General features: G+C 54.0%; 1 protein-coding gene across 2 annotated transcripts in view; it reads right to left on the reverse strand.

The window, feature by feature from the left end:
- The window catches only part of SEMA3F (semaphorin 3F), a 64,135-nt gene extending 54,342 nt beyond the window's left edge, over nucleotides 1–9,793 (reverse strand). The window contains exons 1-2 of one of the 2 annotated variants that reach the window (XM_012543519.3): nucleotides 9,693–9,793; nucleotides 2,521–2,681 (exon numbers count right to left, since the gene is read on the reverse strand). In XM_012543519.3, coding sequence (XP_012398973.2) covers nucleotides 2,521–2,632 — 112 coding nt within the window. In that variant the 5' untranslated portion in view covers nucleotides 2,633–2,681; nucleotides 9,693–9,793. The remainder of the gene's footprint in view (nucleotides 1–2,520; nucleotides 2,682–9,692) is intronic. The other variant, XM_003762256.4, reaches the window with a different exon arrangement.
- Nucleotides 9,794–10,663: the final 870 nt, after the last annotated feature.

Raw genomic sequence — 10,663 nt, forward strand, 5'->3', positions numbered from 1 at the left:
ATGGAGAGTCCGGCCAGAGATGGACAGGGGTTCAGAGCTCAGAGCCAATCCCTCTCACTTCCATATCAGCTCCCCGGTTCCCACCCCAGACTCAATTCCCCAGCATTCGCTGACCACAGAAGGATGTGTCTGGGTGTTCCTGGAGATGCCCATTCCTGTCAGGAAACAACACATTTCTGAGCAAATCAAACAGAACCAACCAGAGCAGCCTCTGAGATTATCTTGTCCAAATCTCTCATTTTCCTGAGGTCTACCATTACCCGCCTGTCTAATTGCATAAAAAAATCAGCAGAGCCGGGCACTTGGGCTGACGTGACCTCATCCCAGGCCCAATCCTTTTGTAAAATGTCATTCTCCTTTGCAAGGAACTCAGGAGATCAAGGTTCCAGGGTATTATTTTGATGGGTAGCCAAGTTCTAAAGGCCTTAGATTTCCTGGATATGGGAGCATCGCTGTCCTTAACTTCCTGTTAGAGGGCAGCAAAAGACATGGGTTCAAGGAATCCTCCCATCTTTTCCTCCCACCCAGGTCTGGCAGTAGGCCTGCCTCGGATCTTTCTGATTAAAGCCAGGGGAGTGACTTCCTTTCCCTTAGGTCTGCCTTAGTACCTGCCCTGTCCCTATTTCCAGATGAAGTATCCCTGAACTTTTAGGCTCCAAGGCACTGCCAGATTTCTGAGTTCAACCCTTGACCTGTGTCCCTGAGATGTGGATAAAAATTCCCATTTACAATATTTTGCTATTTCTAGAACAAATTTCCAACAACCAGCTTGCAAGGCTGGTATGATCACTTTCCCCATCCCTACTCTCCATTTTACAGATGAGGAAACTGAGGCACAAAGATGAAGGTCTTGCTCCTAATTGCATGGCTTGTCAAGTTTTCTGCTTCTAAATACAGGGCTCTTCCCACCAGACCCTCCAGAAACACACAGGCCATTCTTTCCTCCACCAACACTGGCTGAGGAGCATTTCGTAGTTCAGGCACCAGCCCAGGACACTTAAGCATGGCTGTGAAGGGGCAGGAAGGAGGAGAGTGAAGGGTCGCCCAGGGCTAAAAACTGGCTATATAGGCAGGAGGCAGGAGGAAGAGAGGGGGCGGCCACATCTCTCCTATTTATTAATCAGCTGCTGTGTAAAAGTGGGGCCGAGGAGGCCGGGAGGAGGTGTCAGCAGAATAAATCTCTCACCTTTTGGGGCCTGGGCTGGCCATTGAGGAGGCGGGGGAGTTGAGGGGATTTCACAGTCCTAAGCGATTAACTCTTCCTCCTCCCATTTCTCAAACCCACAGCTCAGCAGTTTCCTTGGCTCCTGGACCCTGCCCCCCACCTACCCCTGCTGAGCCCCACCAGAGGGAAAGAGACTCCACACAAAAGTTATCGAGGCAGAAAAGCTGATTAAAGACAACTCACTTCCCTGATCTGTTGGCAATACCAGCTCAAGGGGAGCCTGGAAATGGTGCTGACCACGGAGGACTCAGCCCGAGCCCCCCAGGAATCTCCGTCCCTGCAAATAAAGGACTTGCCCTGAGGTCCATGGCTCACTGGTCCAGCTAGGCCCCTGTCTCTGGGCCCCTCAGTTAGAGTGACCACATCTTTCCCAGCTCTGGGACTCTCAGGTCCATAGATACCAAGTGCATCCAAGTGTCCCTGGTAAGGGAAAAAATGCCCTGACATCTGCATCTCTTAGAAAGTCTTTAACAAAGCCAGCCTGTGTGAGCACACACCCACCCCACTGGTTTTCATGGACCATGATTCCCTCCAGGACCTGGTGGGTGGGAATCCAATCCCCTCCCACCCCTCTAAGAGGGTCCCCCGATCTCGCCAGCTCACCTTTGACCTCTGCCCTCTCCCTGCCATGGCCCTTAAATCTTAATCATACCCCTAGCCATGAGCACAATCATGGAATCAGAGAAACCCAAGAGAGAAACTACAGAGAGGAGGGAAAGCGACCCAGCCCCCCGTTCCTGGTCCGGTTCGTCCCACTGTACCAGCACCTCTCGGCATTGCTTCTCTGAGCCTCCCCAAGCCAGACCGTGAGCTCCCGGAGGCCCAGCTCCGCCTGCCCCATCCCCTACAATGAACTGAAGCAACTGGAGGGCTCTGCTCGTGCCCATTGAAGGACTCCCTGACCACTGTCCCACACCACCCTCCAGCAAGGACAAATGAGAGACCCGATGGACAGAGAGGAAGATCAAGTGAGGTAAGCCTGGTCACCACGATCCTGATCCCCCAAACCGTTAGCCCATTGTGTCCGAAGACCCAGGAAAGGCATTCTTCTCCCACCTGGCTCTCAGGGAGCCCAGACTGACCCTGTCACCACTTAATCCTCCATGTCCAAGAGTGGGGACAGTGCCATGGGAAATCCCAAGCCTCCACACCACTGGCAGGGAAGTGAAAAGTCACTCCTTCCTGCCTGCTTCCGGGTCTGCCTCGCCAAGGCCCATACACATAAAGGGGAAGCCTGGGATTCTAGTCCTAAAGTGGCCAGTGCACAAGGAAGGACGACGAGAACCATCTCTTACCTTTGAAGGAGAGCTGGACCCTGGGGGTGGCAAAGAGGTAGTCCTTGGTGAGGGCAGCAGGCCAGGCCCCAGTCAGCAGGGAGGCCCAGAAGAGGAGGACAGCGGCGGGCATGATGGGGTGGATCCGAGGGTGAGGGAGGCAAATGTGGCCCTCGGGATACCTGGAGACAGAATCTGGGTCAGGATGGACGGACAGCTCCCGCCCGAGAGACAAATGGGGTTCTACCCCCATGACCACCACCACCACGGGACCAAAAGGATAATCCCAATGGTTTTACTGGGGAAAGCCCCAACCAATAGGGCTGTCTTAATCTGTCCCCTCTGGACAAAAGCTCCTTGTGAATATCCCCGGTACTCCCCAACTTGTTTACCCATCCTCACCCCAGTAAACCTAGTCTGGGGCAAATGATCTAGGGTCTGAGTCTCTCCAGAAGGCCCCCACTTCTCCCTATCTTTCCCACCTCGAAATAAAAGGAGGGTCTGGCCCTTTGTGAGAGAAGCCCAAACCATTCTTATCAAACCAAAGGAATCAGGAGGGTCCCCCTCCCCCACCCTTGACAAAAGGGGCTGTTCCCCTTCCAGCCAGGAAAGAAAAGGAAGAGAGATGGGGCCATTCTCGGCCACCTCAGCCAAGCATCTCCTCCCAACTCAAAAAACCTGGATTTGATTATTGGAGGGAGTCGGGGAGGAGATGGAGAGGAGGGAGGAAGGGAGAGAGACAAGCAGTAGCTGGGGGCGGGGGGAGGCACAGAGAGAGACAGACTGACAAAGATACCCAGTGAAATAGAAGAAGGGGAGAAAGGGGAGCAGAAGAAGTCAGAGCCCAAGAACCGGGGAATCGTCTCCAGCTGCAGCAAGAGAAATGCAGATCAGAGGCAAAGGAGAACTTCCAGGCTAGGTCGGACTCTCTAGGCACAGGGAGGAAGAAGGTGGGCTGAAGGAGCAAGGGCCAACGGACGGGCTCCCACTTGCCATCGAGCACCTGCTCTTTTCCCAGAGCCATACCAGCCAGTGGCCCAGCACAGCTTTCTCCCCGGCTCATCTCCCCCACTCCCCAAACCAGCCCCACTTCAAATCTGTGTTTTTCAAATATTGTCTCCCCAGCAGGCTGGCTGTTTGGGGAACACCGCCCACACCAGGTGTCCAAGCAGACTGCTTCCTAACCAGACTGTGCCGATTGGCAGAGGCACTCGTGCCAACTCCCTCCCCCTGTGGGGAGGGGGCACTTGGCATGGAAAGCCAGCCCAGGACTAGAGCCTGCTCAGCCCCACGTTCTCCTGGCAGGACTCCAGGGATTAGACCCTGACCCTCAGGGTGACTGCAAGGAAACCTATGAAGAGAATTTACAGCCCGGAAGGCAATTTGTGCCCCTCACATTATAGATGGGGAAACTGAGACCCAGAAAGCTGGGTCAAATAGATAAGAAACAGCAGGGATGGGGGATTTGAACTCAGATTTTCAGATTCTACATAAGATGAGCTCTCTTCACTACCCTACCCTTTTTGCCCAGCTATTAAATGAATGAGGCCTCAGGAAGGCAGCTCCCTGCATCTGTGTCTGTTTTTAATCTTCATTCAGATGAAGGGGTCATCCACTGAATTGCTGAGTAACCAGCTAGGACCAGGAGGGTAGGGTGGAGCACCAGTGGGCATGCCCAATGCTGGTAGGACCTCCAACAACTTGGATCACACATGTGTGCCTGCCTTCCCAGCCAGCACCCAGTGCCGGGTCTACCTCTTGCCAGGGAAACTTAATTCAGGATTAGGTTGCCAAAGTGCCTGTTCAGGATTGTGTGACCTCAACTAAGTCCTTTTCCTTCTTCCAGCCTTAATTACCTTGTCTCATAAAACAAGGGGCTTAATAATCTGGCTTCCACTCCTCCCCTTCATCCAGCTTCGGTAATGAAGTTTCTGACAAAGTGTGTCACTGAAACAGAGTCTTTTAATTAATTAAATTAATGAGATGTGAGGCATTCTACAAATGCCCCAATTCTGGTTAAGAAAACAAACAAGAGGGGTTAGGCTAAATGATCATTAAAAGCTCTTTATTCTGTTGCAAGGCCACTTACTGGCATTGGGGTTTGAAAACTCTGCCACTCACCAGCTCTGGGCAACTCTGGGCAAATCACTTCTCTTGGAGCCTCGGTTTCCTTCTTTGTAAAAATAGAGGATGGATAAAATTGAAATCTTAAAGATCATCTATTTCAAGCTAGAAGGGGCCTTGTGTTGGCCATTCAGGTAAACCCTCTCATTTTACAAATAAAGAAACCAGGCCCCCTAAAGCTTAAATCTGTATGCAAGCCCCAAATTGTCAAAGTACATGACTCTCCCCTGAGTTAAAGACCTGTCCTATGGAGTACTTCCTTGTAGCAGAGGGAAGGAAAGAAGGAACAACAGGAACCCTGAACCTTGGGCTCCTGCCTCTTAGATACAAAAGATTCAGAGCATTATAGCTGGAAGAAAACTCTGAAACTTAAGTCCTTGTTTTTACAGGTGGAGAAACTGAGGCCCAGAGACAGAGCAGAATTGGCTTAAATTCAGGCATTGAGTTGACAGAGTTGGGAATGCTCAAACTCCCTAAAAATATTCCTAAAAACGACCCCTGGCTTATCAAACTTCCTCTTCCCTGTTCTCTGGGACACTCCTCCCCACAAAAATATATGCAGGGAAACAAGATCTCGGTTCACCATGGATCTATTTGCTGAAGCAGGTACTTCAAGCCTTTCCAGAGCTGGGTGGATGAGAGACTGCCCAGCAGAAATCAAGCAGACAAATATCAGATTGGAACTGAGGTGGCTCACTGGCTCCCTAACTGGCCACGGAGCCATCTTATACCTCAGTTTCCTTGACTGTAATCTTCCTTTCAGCAGGGATGGAAAGGGTTACGATATACAGAAATTTTTAGAAAGATCAGAGTAGAAGAGGTGAAGACTTGGGAAACAGAGAGCTCCACCACCCTTCTCCTAACCCCCACCCCACCCCTCAAAACACATACTTCTAAGCAGCTCTGTCCCTTTAAGCAGGGTGGAGGGAGGTGGGATGGGGCCACCCGTTCCAGAGCAGGGATTCTGTGTGTTTCTTTAACCTGTCAAATTGAGACAAGTTGATGAAGCTGCATTTTATCCTGGGGCTGAAGCCAGGGGCCCTCAGCAATCCTGACAGGGACACCCCTACTCCCCCACCCAGTGCACTGAACAGGCTGCCTGCCCAGCCCCCACCAGCCTGGGTGGAGATAGGAGAGAGAGAGAGAGAGAAAGAGAGAGAGAGAGAGAGAGAGAGAGAGAGAGAGAGAGAGAGAGAGAGAGAGAGAGAACGAGGAGAAGAAGGGAAAGAGGAAGAAGGAGGCATTGTCTGCTGTCCCTCTTCCTCGCCTGCCGTTTATCTCCTATCTCCATCTCTACCTCCTTGAACCAGACCAGGCCCAGACCCATGCCTGCCCCTGCTCCAAGGCCTCCCCCTTTCCCGCTGGACCCGTTAGGTTTCCCCAAAACCAATCCAGTTGGGTGGGCTGGGGCCAAGGATGCTCTCTCTGCTCCTGCCGCCACCGCCTGGGAGCCCGCCTGAGCCCGCTAGCTAGAGAGTGAGCCAGCGAGCGGGTGAGGGAAGGAGGGAGGGGAGGGAAGGGAAGGAGGCAGCAAACAAAGAAAAAGAGAACTGAAGAGCTGGGGGAGAGGGGGCAGAGGGGAAAGGGGGGCTAAGCCCAGGAGGAGGAGATGGAATATAACTAGGCACACACAGGGGCCAAGGACGGGACTCAACAGGACGGGCTGGCCCAGCCGGTTCCTGGAGCAGCCACTGCTGCCCCCGCCTTCTCAGGTGTGTGTTGGGGAGGGGGGGGGCAACAAGGTTAATGGGAGGAAAGGCCCAGTTTTACCAGGGCACTGCCATCCTAGGAAATGCCCCATCCAGCTTGAGAAGGTTCTCTGAGCAGATCGATCAGCAGAAACTCAGAAAATCAGGAACCACCACTGGGTGCCAGCCTGTCCTTTCACCCCACCTCACCAGACCTCATTGGTGATAACCCAGTGTTGATGGACTAGAAGCCTAAGACAACCCCTGGAGAAGTTATCTGGCTGAGACAGAGGACAGAAGCAAAGGACAAAATCCAAGCATTTCTAACCTCATACCCCTTCTTCCCCAACCAGTACCAAGAATCTTGATGGGTATCCAGGATTCTCCGAAGAGGCATTGCCCAGCTACACAGGGAATTCTCCCCATTTCTCACTCCCCATCTCCTGTTCTGCTCTCAACTCCTCCTACCTCTACCTTACCCACTCCCTCCTTCTCCAGAATCTGCAGCCTAGAATTCATACCTGAAATCCCAACTCCCTGCACTCACCCACTCCACACAGGTCCCCCTAAACCTGGACAGGACCCTCTCCCACAGCTCTGCTTTAGTCTGGCAAAGGCCCTCCTCAGCCTCCTCACTCTAGGGACGCATTCCAACATCTGCAAGGAGCCTTGCAGGAATCGGAGCCTTGGAGTACTAGGGAAGAAGCAATCTCATGTGCCTTCCTGTTCTCCCATCCCTCCACAGAATATACCTTCCCAGCAATGGCAATGGAACCTCAGAATTGCCTTCAGTCTCCCTCTATGCTCCCCTAAACTGATAGCAGCATCCCCAAGCTAAATGGCTGGACATTAAGAACCCTATTGCCTCCCTATTTGTCACGGGGAGAGTTTCCCACCAGCTTAGGGTCTTCTTCATTAACCCCTTCCTCAAACTCTGAAAACTGACCAAAAAAACTAAGTCTCCCCATCTGCTCAGTGAGCCACTTCCAGCTTCTTCAAACCTCAGTTTTCCTATCTGTAACATGGGAAGAAATAGCCACTATTTCTTTAGGCTAGCCTTGGATTATGCCAGAGGATAATTTCTATACTTGTAGCTAACTTCTATTATTGAAGGTTTAGCATCTTTCTCAAATCCCCCTCTTCCTTACCCCCAAAACCCCTCCACAATCAAATCCTTCAATCTAATCTGCCCTGGCCCCACCCAGAAAAGAAATCAGTGTGGTATAGCAGAAAAGAGTTGGTTTTGATCAGAATACTTGGGGTATAGGCAAATCGGTGCATCTTTTTTTTTCTTAACCTCAGTTTCCTTAAATCTATAAAATGGAGACTTTAGACTAGATGAGCTCAAAGTCCCTTTCAGTTCTCAATTCTATGAGAGAACCACTGCTCAGACCAGCCTCACATTTCAGAGTTGGAAGGGACCTCAGAGATTAGCCAATTCTACTCGCTTTGGGCTCTTTCCCCCTCTCCCAGGCCCAAGGCCATCTCTGGCCCTTCCAAGTTTTTGGGGTCTTCCAGAGATGGGTCTGGAGGTCCAGCATGTCTGAGTCTCTTCAGTTTCACCTACCCCTCTTCTGACCACCATTTCTCCCTCTGCATGTGGGCATGATGTAGGCAGGCAGGATGGAGATGGAGTTATGAAGGAGTTAATTGGCCAGCAGTGAAGCTATTTGAAGAATTAAGTGTTATTTACCCAGCCGGCCTGCTCCTTCTCCAGCCCTCCCCCATTCTTTCCTCTCCCTGACTGATAGAACCAGGGTCTATTGAGCTGTCTGTCTGTCTCTCTTTGCTCCTTCACTCCCTCTTTTCATCTTCCTTAATCAGACTGTGGACCCTGACTTTCTTAGGAGTCCCAGACAGGATATTTTCCTCTTCCCATTTCACAGACTGGGCCTCAAGCTGATAGCTTGAACAAGCAAGCAAGGGCTCCTGGGTCATCTTCCCAGAGATTCCACCATCACCACTTCACTCCTTAATCAGCTTCTTCCCTGAAGGTCTGGATTGTGAGAGTCCCATTCCCTCCATGTCTGGATTCCTTCCCCTCTCCCATTGATAGAAATAGCCCTGGTCTCCCCAGCCCTGGGGTCTCCCACTAATTATACAGTCACAGAAATAACAAACAGGCAGATGTGGGAGCAAAATTGGCAGAGATGTTCAGGAAGTCTGCTGGGGGTAGAGTGTAGAAGGGATTCTCCCATCATTCCCACCTCCCCCCACCAATGTATACACACACACACACACACACACACACACACACACACACACACACACACACATCATAGTGCCTAGTTCCCCCTCCTTTCTAAATTAAATCGGGGGTGTGTGTGAGAGAGGAAATGGAGACAAGATGTTTTAGAGCTCTCTCTCCCCCCCCCCCCCCCCCCCCACTACCATCTTTTTCTGATGCTCAAACTAGGTCCCTTTTCTTTCTCCAGTCAGGGAAAAGAGAAAGGGATTGCTTAGGGAGGTCCCAAGGAACTGGGCCAAAAACCCTGGTAAGTTTCACCCAATATCTCTCTTCTTCCATCATCATCAAATTCTGCAACACTTTTTTTCTGCCCAGGTCTTCCTCATCTACCCCCCTTTCCCACTACCTAGTAAAAGCCCTAGTCAGTTTCATCCAATGTCCCCACTTTCCATGGTCACCAATTTCCCCAATACTTTTTCTACCCACATCTCTCCCACACATCCACCGTTCCCACTACCACCACATTTCACAAGAGGAAACTGAGGCACAAAGTTGATGAGTTCCCCAGGAAGATACTGGGGATGTAGGGGAGATAGTGGGGAGTGGGAAAAGAGATTTCACCAATAGGGAAGTGGAGGTCTACACTGGGGGAAAATATTCCGCCCCTTGGGGTTCCTTTCTCTCCAAGCACAGGGCTAGCCTGGGTGGGGGAGGGGCTGTTAGAACCCATAGCCCCCAAGATCCAGGGTAGAAAAGTTGCTGCTTCGGCACCCAATCACGCAGAGACTAAGACGCTTCTGCACTCCCCACCCCCAGCCTCAAAGTCCACGACTGAGGTCCTCAAGGAGTTAACGATTCCTCTACTCTGGTTTAAATGAGGGGCGGTTCACGTCACGCCCCCCTCAAAAGGCCCACCTGGTCGAGCCCTTCTCAGTTCACTGAGTGTTGGGCGCGCGGGGTCTGTCCCAGTCAGTTCTTCCGTCTGAGCCCCGCACTCTAGCCTTTAGTCCTACCCCCCCAAGCAGGAGTCCTGGCCCAGTACTTTCCCCGACGCAAGCCCAGAAGGGGGTTGGGGGACAGACTCAAAGGACTTCTGCAGAGTTGGAGCGGGGAGGGGGCGCAATTAGCGGCCCCCCCAGTCCTGCCCACTTGGGGCGCCTGCGAGAGCCTCCCCCGTTTCTGGCCCCACTCACCTTTCCCGAGGCGCAGGCGGCGGCGACGGCGGCGGCTCCCGGGCTCGGTGTCCGGCCCTCTCAGCCCAGCCAGGGCTCCCCACCAGCCCCCCCAGCCGAGCCCCCCCGCCCTCCCCCCAGCAAGGCCCCGCCCCCGCACCTAGAGGCCCCCCCGGGCCATGCCCGCTAGGCGCCCAAGTGCTCCGGCCCGCTTCGCTCCGGGCTGGTTTCAGTGGCTGCCCCAAGAATCCATGCGGGGCGCGGGGCACTGGCTAGGGGCGCGGGGCAGAGTCAGGGACAGCGGCACGAGGCGGGCCGGCCACGGGAGCCGCCTCCCCCGGGACGGGCTGACTGCGCCCCCTGGACCGCGCGCCTGGGGCGCATTCCACCTGGGCGCGGGCGGGCGGGCGGCTGGAGCCCCAGGCGGGGCGCTGGCGGGCCACCGGGGCTAGGGCTGGGGCCGGAGCTGGGGCTGAAGTCGGAATCGGAGACGGGGCCGGGCCGGGAGCGGGCCGGGGCTAGGGCTGGGGCCGGCCGCGACGCTTTCCTGCCTGGGCTGCCTGGCTGCCTAGCTGCCTGGCGAAAAGCGAGCGCACTGAGCCCGGCTCTCGGCGCGCAGGCAATTGGCCTCTCAATGCGGGAATTTGCATAGCCCGGCCCAGCCCGGCCCCACCTCCCGGGGCGGGGAGCCACCCGGCCCGGCCCGGCCCCGGCCCCGCGCTCCCCGCCCCCTCTTCCACCGCCCTCTCCACCTGTCCGGCCCGGCCCAGCGCCCCGCGCACCCACCGCCGAGCTGCTCAGGGGGCCGTCGCCACAAAGGCGCCGGGTGAGGGAGGGGCGGAGTCGTGCCCTCCCCCGGGTCTGCATCGGGGGAGGGGAGCCCAGGCCTTTTTTTTTTTAATTAAACACACACACACACACACACACACACACACACACACCCCTCAGCTTTTTAAATATATTTTAAACCACGCAAGCCCCCTGCCCGCCAC

Source organism: Sarcophilus harrisii, chromosome 1, assembly GCF_902635505.1.
Source record: "Sarcophilus harrisii chromosome 1, mSarHar1.11, whole genome shotgun sequence".
In the NCBI taxonomy this organism is placed as follows: Eukaryota; Metazoa; Chordata; class Mammalia; order Dasyuromorphia; family Dasyuridae; genus Sarcophilus; species Sarcophilus harrisii.